General features: G+C 51.3%; 2 protein-coding genes across 8 annotated transcripts in view; both read right to left on the bottom strand.

The window, feature by feature from the left end:
• Window positions 1-218: 218 nt before the first annotated feature.
• On the bottom strand, window positions 219-11,468 carry LOC133483787 (ral GTPase-activating protein subunit beta-like). Of its 6 annotated transcripts, none has more exons than XM_061785505.1 (30): window positions 11,343-11,468; window positions 10,527-10,717; window positions 10,259-10,461; window positions 10,024-10,190; window positions 9,529-9,712; window positions 9,337-9,468; window positions 9,140-9,252; window positions 9,024-9,074; window positions 8,876-8,920; window positions 8,721-8,768; window positions 8,489-8,646; window positions 8,222-8,402; window positions 8,053-8,152; window positions 7,490-7,657; window positions 7,144-7,258; window positions 6,827-6,956; window positions 6,646-6,762; window positions 6,247-6,563; window positions 6,021-6,169; window positions 4,898-5,067; window positions 4,693-4,784; window positions 4,448-4,615; window positions 3,916-4,098; window positions 3,644-3,802; window positions 3,328-3,427; window positions 3,100-3,246; window positions 1,845-1,955; window positions 1,313-1,358; window positions 1,103-1,245; window positions 246-558 (listed from the first exon to the last, which is right to left on the bottom strand). In XM_061785505.1, the coding sequence occupies exons 2-30, from the start codon at window positions 10,686-10,688 to the stop codon at window positions 383-385; spliced, it is 4,035 nt and encodes a 1,344-aa protein (XP_061641489.1). In that variant the 5' UTR covers window positions 10,689-10,717; window positions 11,343-11,468; the 3' UTR covers window positions 246-382. The 6 variants fall into 6 exon arrangements, with proteins under 6 accessions (XP_061641491.1, XP_061641489.1, XP_061641492.1 ...); XM_061785508.1 differs by having other exon boundaries at window positions 1,103-1,212; window positions 11,192-11,367; XM_061785504.1 differs by having other exon boundaries at window positions 11,192-11,365.
• A 151-nt stretch (window positions 11,469-11,619) lies between these two features.
• Window positions 11,620-20,496, bottom strand: part of LOC133483794 (recombining binding protein suppressor of hairless-like protein) — a 13,511-nt gene continuing 4,634 nt past the window's right edge. The window contains exons 3-12 of one of the 2 annotated variants that reach the window (XM_061785527.1): window positions 19,755-19,868; window positions 19,155-19,225; window positions 18,962-19,071; window positions 18,100-18,289; window positions 17,879-18,016; window positions 16,835-16,950; window positions 15,684-15,824; window positions 15,347-15,505; window positions 14,237-14,340; window positions 11,620-12,524 (exon numbers count right to left, since the gene is read on the bottom strand). In XM_061785527.1, coding sequence (XP_061641511.1) covers window positions 12,215-12,524; window positions 14,237-14,340; window positions 15,347-15,505; window positions 15,684-15,824; window positions 16,835-16,950; window positions 17,879-18,016; window positions 18,100-18,289; window positions 18,962-19,071; window positions 19,155-19,225; window positions 19,755-19,868 — 1,453 coding nt within the window. In that variant the 3' untranslated portion in view covers window positions 11,620-12,214. Of the gene's footprint in view, window positions 12,525-14,236; window positions 14,341-15,346; window positions 15,540-15,683; window positions 15,825-16,834; window positions 16,951-17,878; window positions 18,017-18,099; window positions 18,290-18,961; window positions 19,072-19,154; window positions 19,226-19,754; window positions 19,869-20,496 lie in introns of both variants that reach the window. The other variant, XM_061785528.1, reaches the window with a different exon arrangement.

Here is a 20,496-nt window from a genome sequence, read left to right as displayed (position 1 = left end):
ACAAAGAGAAGGACCAATCACAATGTCGGGTTCTTTATTGGTGACGTCACTGATGACAATTGATCGCAATGAAAAAGTGAGATGATCAAGAAATGAGAATTGATTGTGACGATTATTTTTGGACGACATAAATTGGATTCCTGACGATGATCGATTGCGCTGACCGATTCTGATCATTATGCGAATTGAGCACGATTATAGTGAGCAATTCTGACAAACAATTATGATAACTCAAATGTAACGATTCATCGTGACAATCAATTTTGATGATGATAATTACGTCGACGGATTCTGAATTCTGACGATCGACGAGATCTTCGGTTCGGGCGAGGCGCTGCGGTCACGTGACTCGAGCGTGGCGTCGCCGCGGTAACCGCGGAGGTCAGAGCTGTCGGAACAGAGCGCCGTAGGGGTCGGGTTCCGAGCGGCGGCGGGCGCCGTACCGCAGGACCGCGGCGCCGACGGCGTACTTCCTGTTCACGTGCGGCGGGGGGGCGGAGTCGCCGCACAGCTGTCGCCGACGGCAACCGTTGATCAGCGTCTCCAGGACTAACGGGCCTGACGGACAGACAGACAGACAACGAGTTTCAAAGTAAGGTTTCAAATTAGGGTCAGGGTTTCAAATTAGGGTATCGAAACAGGGTTGGGATTCAAAACGGGGTTAGGCTTTCAAGACAGGGTTAGGTTTCAACGTAGGGTTTCAAAACAGATTTAAAAATGGGGTTAGGGTTTCTAGACAGGGTTTCAAAAAGGTTGTACGGTTTGAAAGTAGGGTTTTAAGACAGGGTTAGGGATTCAAATGAGGGTTTCCAAACAGGGTTAGAGGTTTCAAGGTAGGGTCTCAAAAGAGGGGTAAGGTTTGAAAGTAGTCTTTCAAAACAGGGTTAGGGTTTCAAAGTAGAGTTGGGTTTTCAAACCAAGGTTAGTGGTGCAACCTTTTACTAGGGTTTCAAATTAGGGTCGGAGTAGGACATTTGGATGAGGTTTGAAAAAGCCAATCTTGAAACCTCAACGCAGACTTGAACCGCCATTTAAAACCCTATCCCAGGCTGACTTTGAAATTCTAAACTGAAACCCTATCCCGGCCCGGACCGCGACAGACCGAGGCCGCGCCTGCCGACGACGATCCCGCTGACCAGCGGGGGCAGCAAACCCAAGTTGCCGGGACCGGGATTTCCGCGGGAGACGATCCGGAACAGTCCGCTCGCCAGACTGTGGATGAAGAGCGCGTGCACGCCGCACCCGCTGGCGGACGCGCGGGCGGTTAGTGACTGCAGTTCTCGCTTCCGACCGCAGGGTGGCGGAATTTTACCAGCTCAGAGGTCGGCTCTTGTTCAGCTCACAAACGGGAAACGTCTCTAAAGAAAACAAAAGCAGAACCGTGACGTCATCACTCACACGAGCACGAGGATCGGATAAGTCCCGAGAACAGGATTACGACTCTCCCCATTTTCTACCACTTCCCCGTCTCCACCAACTTCAACACCCAATTTTTCTCCACGACTGCACACTTGTCACCAAATAACTTCACATTCGTACCCGATAAGACATTTGACCCCCCCCCCAAAAAAATGTTCCCATTCCACATTCAGAATGTTCCGCTCGATCTGAATTTCTTCCATTGAGACACGTTTTCCCCCATTAAGACATATTCCATATTATTCCCTCCTCCTTTTCCCTTTCTTAACTGATTCAAACCGTTCCCACCGAAAATTCCCACATTTCGGCCTATCCGACACGAATCCCGACTTCTACAACCCTGCTTGACTTGATTCAAAATCCGGAAATTCCCACGTCAAGACCCGTTGGACATGAGTGGCTTCTCCTTCCCCGAAGACGCTTACCGACGTCCTCCAAGCGTTCCACCCAAACGATCATCATCTCGGATTGGTGACGGCGTTCGGACGATCTTTGAACCTCTGGCTCCGCCTCCTCCCCGCGCGTTGACCCGTCGGCTGCAAACACACAAAAAAGGAAATATGGGAAAAGCCAAAGGGATTTTTTTACACACTGGCGACACGGCGGACGACCGGTTAGCACATCCCCCTCACAGTCGTGAGGTCGCGGGTTCAAATCCGGCCCCGCCTGTGTGGAGTTTGCATGTTGTCCCCGCGCCTGCGTGGCTTTTCTCCGGGCGCTCCGCTTTCCTCCCACATCCCAAAAACATGCGTGAATTGGAGACTCTAAATTGCCCGTCGGTGTGAATGTGAGTGCGAGTGGTTTGTATGTTTGTATGTGCCCTGCGATTGGCCGGCGACCGGTTCGGGGCGTACCCCGCCCCCCCGCCTCCCGCCTCCCGCCCCCCCGCCTCCCGCCTCCCGACCGGAGTCAGCTGGCATCGGCGCCGGTACGCCCGCGACCCGAGTGAGGAGAAGCGCGACGGAAAATTGATGGATGGATTTTACACGGTCCATGTTGATGATGACTAAGGTTGGAGAAGAACAGTTTCTGGGTTAGGGCTTCAAGTCAGGGTTTCGAGACAGTTTGGGGATTCGAGCGAGCCTTAGGGTTCCCGGTTAGGGTTTCAAATTAGGACTTCGAAACGAAGCTAGGATTTCACAGTAGGGTTTCAAGCCACGGTTTCAAATTAGGGTTTGAAGCCTGTGTTGGGGTTTCAAGCCAGGGGTAGGGTTAGAAACGTGTTAGAGTTTCAAATTAGGGTTTCAAGAATGGGCTATGGTTTCAAAAAGCTGTTACGGCTTTAAAGTAGGGTTTCAAGCCTGGGTTAGGGTTTAAAGCATGGGTCATGGTTTTAAATTACAGTTTCAAGGCTGTGTTGGGGTTTCAAACAAGAGTTGGTGTTTCAAATTAGGGTTTCATGTCAAGGTTAGGGTTTTAAGCTAAAGTTAGGGTTTCAAATCTGGGTTTTAAGAATGCTCTACGGTTTCAAATTGAGGTTTGAAGGCTATGTTGGGCGTTTAAATTAGGGTTTCAAGCCAAGGTTAGAGTTTCAAAGTAGGGATGGGGTTTCAAGGTATGGGTTAGGGTTGAAATTAAATAAAATTAATGTTTCAAGCCTGTGTTGGGACAGTTGAAAGGACTTGAAACCCCAATTTGAAGAACAAATCAAATCAAGTCAAGTTAGGGTTTCAAGAGTACTTGTTGAGTGCTTTTCCATCCTGACGTGCGATGACGACGAAGCAACGACGAAGGTGACGTCCGTCAGGGCGTCGTCGTACTTGAGGACGAAGCGATCGCCGTCGAACGCGCCGCCGCCGCCGGTCTGCCCCAAGGCGCTGGCGAAATCTTCCAGGCGGAAGGGCAAAGCTCAGGCCGCCTGTCGCCAGATCACAGGCGGCGGACGCTAACCTTGATGCTAACGCTAACCTACGCTCTCCCGTCCGCGTGCCGCCGGGCGGCCCAGACTGGACAGGAAGTCCAGGAAGTGACGAGAGACGGTGCAGCGGGACTCCACGTTCTGTAAAATCTACAAAAGGGACAAACAGGTTTGCTCCAGTGTTCAAGTTAGGGTCTCAAAGTTGGGCTTTGAAATAAGGGTTTTGAGCCAGGGTTGGTGTTTCAAAGTACTTTTGGATGCTTGGGTTACAGAGTTGCGAGTTAGAATTTCAACTTTGGGTTGGGTTGCAAGTTAGTTTGTCATGCCAATCTTTCAAAGTACGGTGACTGAAAAGTGCACGTAGACCTCAATTGCCGTCTTCTGTCCCGCCCTCACATAGAAGACGAAGGCCGATTCCTGGGTTCTGGACGGGAGGCGGTCCAAACGTCTCAGGTCCTCGTAGAATCCTGGCAAGGACGCGTCCAGAGACACCAACTGAGCCGGAACACCCCTGCTATCGGGATCCTGCGCCGGCAGTGCACAGGGGTTGAAAGTAGGGTTTCAAGACTGGGATAGGGTTTCAAGCCAGGTTTAGGTTTTAAAGTGGGATTGATGTTTTTTTTTTTCTTCAAACCTACCTTCAGGGTCTCAGGAGTCACCAGGCCCAAGTGGGATAGGAAGAGCCTTGCAGTCTGGACGTGAGTGACGGGACGAGGCGGAGGAGGCGTACACGCTGTCATGGCACCAGACTGGCGGGGCTCTGCCTCCACCCTCTGCTGTCGCTCCAAAGTTCCTCGCAGATGATCCAAATGCTGCTTCACCTGACAGACCACAACAGTAGCATCATTCCACAACTTTGTCGCTCAGCTGGTTTGAAGGCACCTAACCCCCGAGCGGTTTCTGAAGGCACCTGAACTCTCAGCATATTCTGTACCAGACCACTCAGCAGTTTCTAAAAGCACCTGGCCCCCAAGCAGGTTCTAAAGGCACAGGGCCCCACAGAATCATCTATTCCGGACCTCCTAGCAGGTTCTGAATGCACCTGACACCCCCACACACCAGCAAGTTCTAAAGGCGCCTGGCCCCACAGTATCTTCTGTACCTGACCCTTCAGCAGGTTCTGAAGACACCTGACTTTCCAGGTTCTTCTGTACCTGACCCCCCTCTCACCTCCTCAGTCAGCCCCTCCCAGAGGTCAGGAATACTGTGGTCTGCTGGAACCAGAGGAACTGTGTTGATGTTTTCCAGAAGCATCTGATTTTTTACACCAGTCCCGCAGTGTGATATTCTAGCATGCATCTGGGCTTCACTGCTACTTTCCTGAGGGCTGACTGCTTTCTGCACAGAAAAATGAAGATGAATGGTCAGATATCTAGTGCAAGATGATGTGTTTGGTCCTCACACACCATTTTTACCTGTCTGGGCTGAAGGCGGTGCTGGAAATTCCAGGAGTGACGTGAAAACTGCCCGCGGATCAGCACCGTGAGTGACGGGCATGACGCAGAACCTGCACACGTCAATCATTCCAGCAAAAATAACAATCCGATCCTATTTTGTTGCTGTTGTTGTGGTTTATCGGGTATGAATGTCTCCTGGATCTCGTGGGCCATGGGAACACACCTTTTTCAGGTCCCTGATCTTGTTCCAGAAATCCCAGGATTACAGAAGCATCCAAAGCAAAATATCTGAGCTTTTTAAGGCTGCTGTCATCCGGACCAGAGCAGCCAATCAGTGCGTCCTCGTTCAAAGAGCTTCCGAGGAATGGAGACGCTCCAGACACCTGCATGATGCTGACATGTGGATGAGACGAAACCTGAGACCAGGAAGCTTCCTGACATGCCGTGATAACTTTTTCAGAAAGCGGAGACTATCGAGTTCAATTGGTAGGACAAGTGGACTTCACATTCTTCAACAGGTCTTCGACAAGTTCTCAACGAGTCTTCCATGGAGACAAAGGTGAAGGTTGATGTCTTCACCAGCTTTTAACGTCGCCAATGGAGAAGACGAAGAGACAAGTAATCAACTTCATCAGGTCTTCAATGAGTCTTTCATGGAGACAAGGATGAAGGTTGGGGTCGACAGGAAGTTTCCACTAGTCTTCAACAAGTTTTCATCAAGTCTTTCGAGAAATTCCTAACTCCACTCAACTTTATTCATAGAGCACTTTAAAACAACCACGGCTGCACGCAAAGTGCTGTACGTTACACACCAATCAAACACAGAAAAACTGTTTAATATAGGACAAATTTAAAGATTACTAACAACGTTAAAAAACAATAAAAGACGAAAACAGAGCAGAGTCTCATGCTGAGTTGAAAGCCAAAGAATAAAAAGACGAGTTTTGAGAATGGACAGTCTAATGTTCACGGGGACATTGTTCCAATTAAGATGGACTGGCAACGGACAAAGCTCCAACCCCTCTGAGCGGTTTGCTTAGTCCTTGCTACCTCCAGGAGCGTCTGGTCAGCTGACTTGAGGCAGGTTGAGGTCTTCAAAGAGTTTCCACAAGTCTTCAATGGAGACAAAGATGAAGATTGAGGCCTTCAAAATCTTTCGAGAAATCTTTATCGAGTCTTCTACAAGTCTGCATCAAGTATAAATCAAGTGCTCAACAAGTCTTCAGTGGAGACAAATGAAGATTGAGGCTTAGGGTTAGTCAACAAGTCTTCATCAAGTCTTTCAAAAGTCTTCAATGGAGGCAAAAATGAATGCTGCAAAGCTGGAGTGTGTTTGTTTTCCTTACCAGTTGAGCGTGACCTCAGCCGCCTCCTTCACTCTCAGAGAGACGGGATTCAGTTCTTTCGCCTCTCGACACCGTACTTCCTCTTCCTGTCTGGACTTGCTGCCTGACACGCCAAGCTCCACGATCTCCAGAAGCTCCAGCAAAGACTCCTTGACACCAACACACACATGGACGCTAGTTAGCTACTGGGCTAATTAGGACCTGACACCGAGTTCTCAGCGGAGACCTGGTCTTCCAAGATGTCGGGGTGTCTTGTGAGCCAGATGCTGAGGCAGTGAAAGGCCGCCACAATAATGGAGTGAAGATCTCTGGAGTGAAGCGGAGGAGGACGACCGCACTGGAACTCGATGTAGCGACAGACCGAGATGACCGCTTGCTTTTTTTCCCGCTCGGCCGCGCTCACCTCTACTCTGGCCAGTCCTCCCAAAACCTCCATTGTCGCCAGACAAACTGCTGAGTCGTCCCTCCACTGGGCGGTCAGATGTTGAGTCAGCAGATGCACAAACTCCACCCACAGCGCGGCCGCTGAGCTTGATTGGTGGCCTGGTTACCATGAAAACACACAGTAGTCAGTAGGTGAACTCCCAATATAGCACGGAAACACTGTAAACTAAACTTAACTCACTGGATCTGTCGGTGCGTTTGGTCTTGCCGTGTCCTGCGTGGTGAATTTTTCCTTTGCGTTGAGTTTGTCCGGCAGCCTCCATCAGAGCACAGTCCTGAACCAGAGTCAAGATGGCCGCTGCAGAGAAATCCGTAAATGCGGGCACACATCATTCAACCAATAGAAATGGACGGCCACCAACCGAGGAGCATCTGCGTGTTGGTACTGTCAGTCTCTGTCCTCAGAGAACCAATGAGCAGACTGACGAGGCGGGGCTTCAGGGCCCGGACACTTCCTGTGGGGACTTCTTCGGCACCGGCATCCACCAGCGGCTGAGGATGCAACGGAAGCTCAACGTTAGCCTGACAGAGGCTCAATGTTAGCGGAAGACAAAAAACTGAAAGTCACCTCCAGTTGTACACAAGGGTAATGTGGACAAGAACGATAGGTCATGTAGACACGATGTGGATATATGGACATGAAAAGACATAAAGTGACAAGAATTCAAAGGTACTGCACCACCAGCTGGACCGGTCCAAACTGCTGGGGGAGAGGCAAAAGTGACATCAGCACCAAGATGGAAGCCCGCCGCAAGTGCACCGGGCTCACAAAGGCCCTGAAGCTCAGCAGCTCCCTGGGACACAGACACATAATGGACACTGTATAGGAAAGTAGTAATTGGTGTCAAGAACTTACAGTGGTACCGGTACCTTCACTTAGATGCTGAATTTGTTCCGTGAACAACTCCCGCCAATTGTGGGGGTTTATTGGACTCTTGTCTGTCATGTTGCGGTAGTGCTGGTGTATAAGTACTGTGTACTGTACGCATGAGGTTTATAAGGTTTATGTTTTTTGGTGGCGTCACCTTTGCAGCAGAACCTTCTCCAGGACGCAGATAAAGGAAGGGAGCAGCAGGTTGACTCCAGCCAGGTCACAGCAGAACAACGACGATGAGTGGAGGAGGATGGCGGACACGACAGGAGGGCTGAAGTCCTCGCACACCCGCAGACCCTGGAGGAGGACCGCGTAGAACCTGGACGACGGTGGACACGGGAGGAACCACACGCAATTGAGGACATCACATGGCCCGATGACAAATCTCCAACAAGACTCAAGTTTCTTGAATTTTGCTGAAGCTTTGATTCTTTGACTTGCTGAGTATTGAATCTTTGAAAATCTGATTCTGTGAATCTTTGAATCTCAATCTCAGTGTTTAAATCTTGAAAACTTTGAATCAAATCATCATGTTTTCCACATTTTCATCAATTCTTCGACAAGTTTTCATCAAATCTTCAAGCCTTCTATAAGTCTTCTACAAGTCGTCAACAGTTCTTTGCTCAGACCACACATATTTCAGGAGCACAGTTGATGGACTATTTGGAAGAGTGAGTAGTACTTCCACCCACCAGAAGATAGCCAGTTACACACCTGGACAGGTACACAGGAAGGACATCTTCTGAGGTTTTCTTACAGGAGAAAATCCGACAAAGTGTTCCGCAGGCCTCAGCTCGCCCATCTTCCCAGCACTCTGATACCACACGCACACTTCTTTTTACCATATGTACACACATCTACCTGTTTGGTACTTGGTACCGACCACTAGGAGCAGAGTCTTTGCCAACAAGGGCGGCATCAAACAGGCAGAAGCCAAACACGTGAAGCAGGGAGTCCACGCTGCCCCTCAGGGGGGATGGGGGACCACGGGGGGATGAGTACAGCACCCAAGAGAACGCAGGAAGAACAGAAGAGGACTTCCACAGATGGAGGGAAGGGGATGTCTGTGGAGAGGAGATTCCAACACAGGACACGAAAAGGCATGAGACATGGACACGCGGACATGAAAAGACGTGTGGCGTCTATTCACTTGTGATGATCCTATCTGAGGTTTCCCGGCGGCCTTGGAAATGTTTGATGTCTTCTGTCGAGCGTGCGGTGGAGGCGGTGATTTGCTGGGCATGCTCAGTACGTTGACGGGGGTCGGAGGAGCACTTCCAGAACGAGGACGCAAGACACCTGAGGGGACTGCCAGAGAAGTTCGACAAAGGTTGATGGGATTGACCAATCAGGAGGCTCAGAGCTGAGGCATTGTTGCCTACCGTAGGAGGGCATTCTGTCTTTGAAAGGACTTCGGGTGACAGCGACACCTGAAGAAGAAAAACCTCAACTTGGATCAGTGTGACCAAACGCGGATGAGAAGCTTCAGCTTATTCATTCATTTATGGACGGAGAGGATCACTTCATCTGGCTTTACCGAGAGAAGGGAGGCGGGCTCTGAAATGGGTTCTGGTTGAAAGTCCTGGAGGAACGCAAGCGAGAAAAGAAGAGATGACAAGCTGAACAGACACGTGACGTGGACATGTGAGGACTTGAAAAGACGCAGCCGAAGGTCAGATTGCTACCCGTGTTTATCAGCATGTGCTCCCCTGGTTCTCCGCAGACCACGGAGACACCTGCAGGAACACAAGCCGATCGTCACCACAAAATGGTCTCGGTTGTTATGGTTTCTGTCGAGTACCCAGAAATGCGTCCACCAGTCTACTGATCGTCGTCATTGCTGCGAGGAAGACATCCTCATGGCCCGGAGGAGCTGGGCCGTCCACCGGTGGACGCCTCAGGTCTGCAGGATTGCTGAGGGACACGGAGGAGTGTTTGACTCGTCGTGAAGGACGTTTGCAGACCACAGGACAGAGATGATCCATCATTGTGTGTTACCCGAGCAAATGCAGGAACCTGAGCCAGGTCTGGAGGGTGACCTGGTGGTCCATGTCTTCAGGGATCAGCGCGGCGTCCTCATCCGCGACCTTAAACCGAGGGAAGGCAGGACCGAAACTCAGGCGCAGCGACCTGCACACGCAAAGGTGGTGACGAAGGCGGTCTGTCCCGGTCCGGAGGACGGACGCTCACCTGGACGTTAGAGCGGAGACTACCCGTGTCCACTGGTCCAGTACGGCGGGCTGAAACCTCCACGTGGTCATCATCTGTCTCCACGACAGCCACAAGGACCGAGGAGGGAAACAACGGGCACAGGACACCAGACTAACCTGGAACAGGACCTCCACGGATGACACGGACACCTGCTGACATGAGGCTGAACGGAGATGAATGAATGGCTGAATGGATGACGCTGAGGGGCTGAATGACGGATGGACGAATGAATGGATGATGGACAATGGCCGAGTGGACGAATGATTGATGGAGAGATGAATAGATGGCTAAATAAATGAGTGGATGGATGGATGGATGGCTAAATTGATGATGGGTCATTGCCTGGATAAAAGAATGGATGACGAGATGAACGGATAGATGTACGGATGATGGTGAATGGGTGGACGACGACGACGGTACGGACGAATGACTGAATGAATGAACGGATGAACGTTAGGAGGGCCCGTCGCCTACGTGCTGAGGTGGGCGTGGCCAGCACCGACTGGTTGACGCAGAGCAGGAAGTGAAGCAGCATCTCCCAGGTGTCCCCGCTCACGCCAGCGCCCTCTCTGGCCAGCAGCTGAACTGCACACAGCACCCGCTGGCAGACGGACGCGTACTCCGGAGCGGATCGCTCCGACCTGAACGGGACCCCTCGCGTGAGTCCACTTTGCTCCAAGGAGATGAGCGCTGCATTCAGGTTTTGTACCTGGGCAGGAACAAGGCGCGCAGGTGTCTGAGGATCTTCTGGACGTAAACGTTGGGCTCCTTGACGACCGGCGGCGGGATGGAGTCTCGCGGGGACACCAGAACCGTCATCCAGTGGGCGTAAATGTCCACGCACGCACGCAGCGTGGCGCAGTCCAGCGGGAGGCTCAGACCGAAGCGCAAAACCTCCAGAGTCCACTTCACCTGACGGCGGCAGTGTTTCAAGACGGGGGTGGGGGGCCAAACCGAGCACGCGCGCACGCACTGACCTGCGCTTCCGTGCGCAGCGGGCTCCTGCCGGTGGGGGTTCCCAGGTTGGCGCCCAGGGCTGTTACCACGGCAACGGCCACCTCTCTCGCCTCACTGGTCGGGAAGCAAGCCAGTACGCTGACGTGGCTCCGCCCACTGCGAGCTGATTCTGATTGGTGCATGTGGGCCGGACGTGACTACCAATGATTTACTATAAGATGGAAAACAAAAGTTACAAAGTCAAAAGAGACACAAAGAAGTCAACGCATTAACATCACCATGTCATCAGCGAGCTCTGTTGTGATTGGTGGAGGCAGGGAGTCTCTTGGGGAGGCCATGTTAGTTGGGTATCAAGCGCAAACGCTGTGTCAAAGGTGGGTTGAAGTCCAGGTTAGGGTTTCAAACAAGGTGTCGCAGTAGGGTTTCAAGGCAAGGCTACAGTTTCAAACTGGGTTCCAAACGACGGATAGGGTTTTAAAGTATTTCAAGATACTGGTAGGACGTCGAGTTAAGGTCCAGGATTTTTTTACCATTTGGGTTTCTGACGTTGGTTGGGCTTTCAGGTCAAGGCTAAGGTTTCAAATTAGGGTTTCAAGCCACCGGTTAGGGTTTCAAAGGTGTTTTTCATGCACGGGAAAATTCAAATGAGGGTTTGAAGGTCAGGGCGTGAACGAGGCGTGCATACTGCATGTAGTCTCCATGGATCTCCAGACGCGCTCGCGCGAGATGTGCCCGCGGTCTTTCCCGTCCACATTCGTCCCACGTCGCACTTCTTCGTCCACATTGGAAACCTCGGCGACAAAACAGTGAAAGCGAAAGCGGGACCTTGAACTCACCTGCTCGCTGCTTGCTTGCGGCGACTTGGCGACCTGCCGGGGAAGGACACGCCCCCCCGCCCCTGTCCAACGGTCACGTGACGAGGCCGCCGTTGACTGTCAACAAGCACGTTGCCGAGCAAAACGCGCATGACGTCACTGACTGACTCTTCGTCACGGACGCGGTCGAACAAGGCTTTCAATTCGGGGTTAGGGCTCCAAGTCAAGAGGGAGCGGTTGAAATTAGGGTTTCAAATTCAGGGTTGAGTCAAGTTTTCGGGGGGTTACTTGGGGTTGGACTTTTTGTTCTCTACGATCTTGTCTTCTTCCCCATCCAGTTTTCTTATGATTCCACTGGAAAACCCCCAAATATGGCATTCATCCACGGTCGGCAAAAATCTGCTTGCAGGTTTACACTTGTCGTCGTCCGCGTGGCCACGAGAGGGCGCCGCTGCCTTAAATGCCACGCAGTTCGGACGGGTAGGGTTCCAACCGTGGCTTCGTTGGCGCGTCAGGCGAGGGATAAGGTGTCCAATTAGGGTTTCAAGTTGAAGCATCAATTTGGGTTTTAAAATGGGATTTGAATTTAGCGTTACAAATGACGTGTCGAGCAGGATTAAGGTTTCTGCCTTTGGGTTAGGGTTAGGTTTGGAAAACATACAAAATACACGCACAGAACATCAACACACGCAGATGATGATCTGATGTTTTTATTTCTGGATGTCGTAAAGGTTTAAACGAGGTTCGGGTTTCAAAAACAGGTTTCCGAGCCAAGGTTAAGGTTTCAAGTTAGGGTTAGGAATTAGGGTTTCTAGCCATGGTTAAAACTTCAAATTTGGGTTTCTAGCTTGGAATAAGGTTTCAAGTTAGGCTTAGAAGTCTCTGTTAGGGTTTCAAGGCTGCGTGAAGAGGTGGAAGTTGCTTCTGGCGAACTCGTGATGTATGCTCTCCAGCAGGGCGTCGTCCTGGCGCGCGCCGTCGGCGTCGGGCGGCCGCGCCGGGCGACGCTGCGGCTGGCGGAGCTCCGGCGTGTACGTGAAGCTGAAGGCGGTGCGGTAGAGGACGCCGTCGCACCGTCGCCGCAGAGAGATGGGCACCGTCACCGCGCCGCTGTGACAACGACCTCCTTGACCGCTGTGGCCACGACAACCACAGCGCAACACGCACACGTCAGGAACCACGCATACGAGGGACTTTGCGGACCTACGCACAAGAAGTTCAATAAGCAGGTTTTGAGCCGAGGTTAAGGTTTCAAAGTCAGGCTTCAAGTCAGTCTAAAGTGAGGGTTTGAAGCCTGGGTTAGGGTTTCAAATAAGGGCTAGGGTTTGAAATTAGGGTTTCATGCCACAGTTAGGATTTCAAAGTTGGGCTTCAAGCCGGCTTTAGGGTTTCAAAGTCAGGTTTCGAGCCAGGGTTAAGGTTTCGAAGTTGGCTTTCAAGCCAGGGTTAGGATTTGAAATTAGGGTTTCAAGCCAGGGTCATGGTTTCAAATAAGGAATGAGGGTTTTAAGGTAGGGTTTCAAGTAAGGGTTAGGCTTTAAAAGTTAGGTTCTAGGCCTGGGTTAAGGTTTCAAAGTAGAGCTTAGGGTTGGGGTCCAAAAATGAGGCCTTGATGCCTGTTGTAGAATTTCATTAAGGTTTTGGCTTTGGAACCGTATGATGCGCCACTTTATTCCCAGATGCACCCGAGGTCACCTTCCAAAGCAGATACGCAACAACAACAAAAAGTTAGCAAGGTGGACGTGGGTGTCATCCAGTGGAAAATTCGAAACAGAAGAAGGCCAAGAGCAGAACCCTGTGGAACACTGGAAGTAACAGGAGATGAGCAGCATTTGACAGACTTGAGCCCAATGGACTGAGTGCGTTTCGAAAGACCACTTTCGCCTTGTGTCGCTTGCGGGGTCGCTTCATTTGCGCCGCATCGATAAGCATCTCGAGACGCCCCGCCCCCCGACCCTTCGAATTTCTTTTTCTTCCGAGGTCGCCGCCCTCGCGACCGGCGACGGTAAGCGAATTTGGCTTCCTCGTACGTGTGAAACGAGACGCAAAAAGAAAAGAGCGCTCTGCAGCGTGCAAATTCTGCAGTCTTAGACGTCCAACTTCCGCCGGCCTCTCGAACGCAAACGTAACGTTAACTGCAAGCGACGATTTTTTTCCTCGTGAGATGAATATTTCCAAAAACCTCAATTGTCGTCATTACGAGACCCCGGCGTGCACGCTTGGCCCACGCTTGGCCGCAGTCTCTTTTGGAACTTACAGGAAATAATGCAACCGAGCTCTTCTTGAAATCTTCATTTTGAAAAACATACAAGGATTTTTTTTGTTCAATTTCTTTTCATATTGGAGGTTTTTGCCTGCTAAATGTATTTAAAAGAAGATGAAATGATTCAATCTTTAACGGTTCAACGTCGTCACGGGTTATTTCCGGTCTCGGTCTCGGACAGCGTTCGCTCCCGGAAGTGAAATCCGTTTCACGCCAGAGTTAAGGTTCCAAAGTTGGGTTTCAAGCGAGGGTTCCGATTTCCAGTTCGTCAGCATAAAGAGGTGCAAGTCGGGGTCAGGCGGCGGCTGAGCCACAGGGTCCGCTCTGCGGATGGCGGCGCTGCGCAAACACGGCCGCCGCCGCTGAGCTTGGGCATATTTGCGCCGCCCGCCGTGAGCCTCCGAGGGGGAAGCCAAACGTTCGGCTTTCAAATGGAAAAGTAGTCGAGTTTTATAAATTCAATGTTTGCAGTTCAGGTTTAGAGCGCGCGTGAGGGTTTCAAGGGTCAACCGAGGCGGACGGTTGCAGATTGGGGTTTCAAGGATTTCGAAGGCGGGTTTCAAGCAACGGTTAGGGTTTCAAGCGGTTTACAATTCCCATTTGGGTTTGCAGTTTGTATTTTGTCTCGTTAGGCCGCGCTGGCCAAACTTACTTGAACATGGTGTCGGCCTCGCTGGCGCCGAAGCAAACTTTGAGGTGAGGCCCGAAGTTGTCGCCGTGGAGCTCCAAGGTGGCCACGTGCCCGCCGCCGTTCAGCTTGGGAGACAGACGCACGGACGACTGTCAAGTATTGCGGAGGTTGCGAAGGAGCGGACGAGTTCCGACAAAACAAGGACTGAACGGACGGGAGGCGTTGAAGGCTCCAAGACGGAATGCGGGAATGAAACCCATTTCCTGAGCCGCTTCTCCTCACGAGGGTCGCGGGAGTGCCCGACCGAGCCTATGCCGGCCGTCATCGGGCGGGAGGCGGGGTACACGCTGAACGGGTTGCCGGCCAATCGCAGGGCACACAGAAACAAACAACCGTTCACACCTGCGGGCAATTTAGAGTCTCCAATGAACGCAGGTTTTGGGGACGTGGGAGGAAAGCGGAGTACCCGGAGAAAAGCCACGCAGGCACGGCGGGGAGAACACGCAAAGTCCACACGGGATTGAACCCGGGTCCTCACAACTGCGAGGCGGACGCTCTAACCAGTGCCGCCGAAATTGATGTTTCGCATGATGTAAATGAACGAATGGACATGGAGTGGGTGACAAATGAAGGGTCGAATGTTGAATGAGTGAATCAATCATGTGGAGTATTGATGGGTGAAGGAGTGCATATGTTGAATGAATGTGTCAAGAATGAATGAATGAATGAATGTCAATAAATTGAATAACAGACCAATTGGGAATAAATCAATGCGGGGGATTGATGTGCTGTGAAGAAATGAATGCGGAGCACTGACCTCTTATGAATGAATGAGGACTGCTGACATGTTTGAGTGAGTGAAGGAATGAATATGAAGCTTGGAATGTTGACTGAATGAATGGGTGAATATGTTGCATTCAAATGCCATGAATGAACGAATGAATGGAGTGACTGACTGACTGAATGAATGAATGAATGTTGAACAAGTGAATGCATCGGCGTATTGACATGTTTGCGGAGCACATGCACGTTGGGAATAAACGAGTTTGAATGAACGAGCGCATATGACGGCTTGAATGTTGTATGAAAGAATGAATGCGTTGAAAATGAATGAGTGAGCGTGTGACTGACTTCCAGGCCGGCGACGTCGGGAAACGGCGTGACGGGCGTGCGGACGCTGGCGGCGTCTCCCCGGCAGAAGGCGAATTCCACCACCTCCACGCCGATGACGGTCCAGCACGAGCCGTCGTTCAGGAGCGCTCGGCCGGCCTCCCGCTCGCTGGACGCCGCCTGCGAGGGGAGAAGCTTGCTCAAGATTAGCTTCCTGTAAACATTTGCCATTTAAAGTATTCCATTCATAAATTGAAAACTTCAAAGTCAAGGCTCCGCTGTGAAACGGTCCCGACCGATACGGCAAAATGGCCGACTGCGCCGGGTCGAGGCCACGCCCCCCCCGTCCGGCGCCCACCCGGTGCAGCACGACGGCGTCGTTGGCGACGGCCAGGAAGGCTCGCGGCGACTCTCGCATCTCCAGGGCGCATTTGTGCAGCTGAGACACGGGCTCGTCCACGCACGAGACGACGTGCTGCTTGTTTACCTTCCGGATCACCTCAAGACAAAACAAACAAACAAACAACAAAAACACGGTCACGGAAGGAATTCGAGTCATAAATGCAATTGGAGGAAATAGTGAAGCTGAAATGATTCATCGACTACTCAATCACGTTCCAAAAAACACATTTAGGGTGTTTTTTCGGGGGGCTGCGACGGATAAATTCGGTTTCCGTTCAATGGAGGAAGATGATTGGGAATACTGGAATCCAAGTCGGATCTCAAGACGGCGCAGTATGGACAAAAGGCGTGTATGCTGTCTGCGCTCTTTCTGCTGCGCAGAAACGCAGACCATGCGTTTTTCAGTGTTGTCGTAGCAACCCGACGCCGCGCGGGCACGGCAACGTCGGCGTCTGTGTGTGTGTTTTGGTTTCCGAGGCCTCGCCGCTTCCCCGCCGTGACGACGGACATCTGCTTCCGACAGAAAAGCAACGTACGGAAGCACGAAGCCAAAAGGGCTGACGGGCGAAAAGGAAAAAAGACAGGAAAACCTCGGCGAAGCGCACAGATACCCAAAAGGCCAAAGGTCAATAGGCAGCCGTAGCGGCCAGGACTGTTAAGGACATCATAAGCCGTCCGACACGCCTACACGTACACACGCGCAAACACAAAGCATACACGTGAACAAACGCCGACTACGACTAAAGTTGTTGGGGCCAAATTGCTCGTGTGACGTGTTTGGTAACGTAGGCGGGTTGAAGAGGATATTCCGTCACAGGTGACCCGGGTTCTTTTGGCCTCATTCGGAACGATTGCTCCCCCTATGTGTTGTTTATGGGACGGCAGGCTCACTGATTGACGTGGACGTGCCAGGTGTGTTGGCAGCGGCAAACGCAGTCAATTTCGTACTGGAAACTATCTATTCGACATTTTAGTTTAGAATCGATCATCCTAAACTACTTTTGGATTTATGGTTTTGGACATGGAGAGCCGATACAAAAGGAGTCTTGGCCAAGGCGTCACCGTGGCGATATAGCATTTGTGTGTGTGTGTGTGTGTGTGTGTTACCATGGGGGGCAGAGCGAGTCCAGTCTCAGTGCACACAAGTTGGACCACAGAACCGTAACAGACGAATCCTTCACTCAGGACAAAGTCGCCTTGATGCTCGGCGCGATGATCCTCCACTACACAAACACGCAAACACACACACACGCCTTAGTAAGTTGCATGCGTGTAATCGTCGCGCGCCGGACGGGCGGACGAGCCGAGCGAGGAGCTGCCGGGTGGTCCGAGGTGGGAGTTAAACAAACACACGGAGCGAAACACACGAGACGCTTGGAGGCTGGGTGGCCGCTGACTTCTTCACATCCTCCTTCATCCGTCCTTGCTCCTTTACTGCTTCCCTTGTATCCTTTTGTCATGTCCTTCTTTCCTCGCTTCCTCACTCCTTCCCTTACATCCGTACTCCCTACTGCTCAACGTATCGGGTACGCCTGAAGGGTGCCGAGACCGGCCGCTGAAACAAAAACCTGACATGTCGCAAGTCCTCCTCGCCAGTAGTTGGCGCGACACTGCGGCAGTTTGGCAAATCGTCATGTGCGTCAGAAAGAAAAAAAATGTCCTTAATCGGAATCAAAAATACGAGCGGCATCGGTACTCGCTATCGTATCCGTGAGTACTCAAGAGTAAATGCTCGTATTTGCATCGGTCTGAAAAAAAAGGGTGATATCGAGCATCCTGAGTTGCTAATGTCGCTAACATCACTGACATTGTTGCTAATGCAACGGATGTAGAATGAACGTGCTAACATTGTGCAACATAATGTTACTGACGGAGGGGCCGGGGATTGAACCGCGGACCTCAGAACTGTGAGGCAGACGCTCTAACCTGTTGTCCACCGTGCCGCCCCAAAGTAGCTAATGTTGCGAAAATCACGATTGTTGCTAACAGCTGCTAACTGCTCAGCAATATCAGCAACATCCACAATGTTAGTGAAGTTAGCGATATTAGCAACGTTAGCCACTTCAGGCCACGCGTGTCCAAATTGACGTGCACGTCCTGAAGCGGCTAATGTTGCAAATGTGGTTAACATTGCTAACAGTGCTAACGAACGTAGCGTGATGGCGAAGGCGGTCCACTGTCGGGCACTGGCGACGAATGCCCCGCCCTCCACGGCCAGGTAGCGAGTGCTGACTGTCTGAGAGCGAAGGCGGTTGAACAACGCAACACGCGAACTGGCTGAGATACACACTGAAACACACAAACACATGCACATGTGATACATGCGCACACAGGAAGTGGTTGACAGGAAGCGGACTGCGGTGTGTACTGACGGTCCGCATTCTTCATGGTTTGTCTCTTCTGCGACGGTTTGGAGATGACTTTGATCGGGCGGCTGTGGAAGGAGCCCACTTCCTGTCTGCTGGAGCCCACTTCCAGGAAGAGCCTAAGGAGGAGGCGGAAGTGTTTCCTCTTGTCCTGGTCCGAGATGAACAAAGACTTGGCGCACGCCAACATCCCCGCCTGAACGGTCACGTGACACAAACAACAACAACGCCAACATTGCTCACTATGCTAACAACGTTATTGTCACTCATCGCTAATACGCTGAAATATCCAACATAGTTGACATTGCTACCATATGTGTGCACGTGGCCTCAAGTGGCTAAAGTTGCTAATATCACTCATGTTGCTAACCATATTGACATTGACATAATATTGCTCAGCAAAGCGACGAAGGTTAGCCACATGTCGCTAGCGTCACCGACATGAGTGATGTCCGCGATGTGGCTACCATAGCTAACATGTTTGGTGTTATTACGTTTGACGGAAAAGAAAACACTTTTGATGACGCCGATGTTGCTGTCGTATGAGATCATCTGAAGTTTGTTGTGTGCCGTCGGACAAAACAAAGATGCTAATGTGTTAGCATATTTGTCTTCGTGCGCTGAAAAGCTGCCATTGTCTGAGCCGGGCTCAACGCTGTCATGCGGGTTCAAAGGTCAGCAGCTTGTCCACAGCCGGTCGGAGCGCGGAAACAAAGCAAGCGTGACGTAGCCGCATGCTAATGTTTATTATGTTAGGAACACGAATGAATGGATCTGATGAACACATGAACTGACATGATTGACACATGAAGGAACATGAACACAAATAGACACGAACGGACGAGATCGACACGTGAATTTTTTTTACCGTGTCGGGCAGCGTTTCAAAGTTGAGCTTGTAGGCGTCGCTGTGGGTCAGCGCGGCGCTGTCCACGCACATGTAGCCGCGCACGGCGCCGCCACCGCCGCACACGCTCGCTGCACAGGAAGTCGGACAGGAAGTAAGATGATAACGATGATAACGGGACGGCCGTCCGCCTCTGACAAAGAAGCGTGTTCACCTTGTAGGAGGTCGTGCATCAACCTCCAAATATTGCCGCCGATGTAAACGCACGGAGGAGGACAGAAGAACCTAAAGACAAAACAAAACAAAATACACTCACACAATCGACGCGCATTAAAGGAGGAGTTGAAATCTTCAATAGGATACTATGGATGTGATGAACACATGAATGAAACATTCATTCATTCATTTTCTGTTCCGCTTCCCCTCACGCGGGTCGCGGGCGTGCTGGGGCCTATCCCAGCAATCTTCAGGTACACCCGGAACCGGTCGCCGGCCAATCGCAGGGCACATACAAACAGACAACCATTCACACCTACGGGCAATTCAGAGTCGGTGGTTTTGGGATGTGGGAGGAAAGCGCCCTAACCAGTCGGCCACAAATATGGAAATGAAACATGCAAACAAACACTGAACACAATGAACATATGAATAGACATGGTGAACACATGAACGGCCCAGACAAACAGAATGGATGTGATGGACACATGAATTGAAACAATGGAGATAGTGAACACATGAATGCCTGAGACTAACACCGGACGGACGTGATGAACACATGAATGGACACGGCGAAGACATGAACGCGGGCGTGCACCTCTTCTCGTTGCCGTAAGACTTCTGGGCGACTTTGGCGTGCAGTATGACGACGCTCTGGTCGCCGAGCGCTCCGCCCCGAGGCGCCAACGATTGGCAGGCCGGCTCCGCTCGCCTGATTGGGCGAGAGGGTCGTCAGTCACACGCGAGACAAATAAAGTATTGTTATTATTCAGAATTTGGGAGATGTCTACAAATCAGACATTGTCAGAACATATCCAACCAAAATGCAGGAAATTGCGGCATGCGAAAGACTGACACGTCTTAGCGCCGCGTAACCTTGTCATTGTTTTCCTGTGTTGTCAATCTACGGTTTCTATGTTGCTTTCTTGTTTGTAAAGGAAAAAAAGGACACAGACTGGACGTACATTGAAAATGTACAAATGTTATTCTTATATATAACTGTATTGGTGTAAGAGTTATTTCTTTGTATGTGTCTGAACAAAACATGATTAAAAAAAAATGGAATATTTGTGTCGCTCTATCTGTCGCTAGAAGATGTATTTCCACACACAAAGTCATCCGTCTCGTCTTTACGACGCTTTCTTTGTGCACTGGGAACCCGAACGGAAGCCCGCCCCCCCCCGCCGGCCCCCCGCACAAAGTTTTGTCAAGTGGCGCACAGGCCGTTTGCGTGCGGTGGCACACATTCCAGTCGGCGTCCACTTGAGAACATTCCGAGCTCACGCACACACGCGGGCTCCTGCGTGACCTTTGCCTTCTCAACAGGAGCAAACCCTGCT

This window comes from Phyllopteryx taeniolatus, chromosome 9, assembly GCF_024500385.1.
Source record: "Phyllopteryx taeniolatus isolate TA_2022b chromosome 9, UOR_Ptae_1.2, whole genome shotgun sequence".
Lineage (NCBI taxonomy): Eukaryota > Metazoa > Chordata > Actinopteri > Syngnathiformes > Syngnathidae > Phyllopteryx > Phyllopteryx taeniolatus.
Note: the sequence above shows the minus strand (reverse complement) of the source record. Positions and strands in the feature narration are given on the sequence as shown.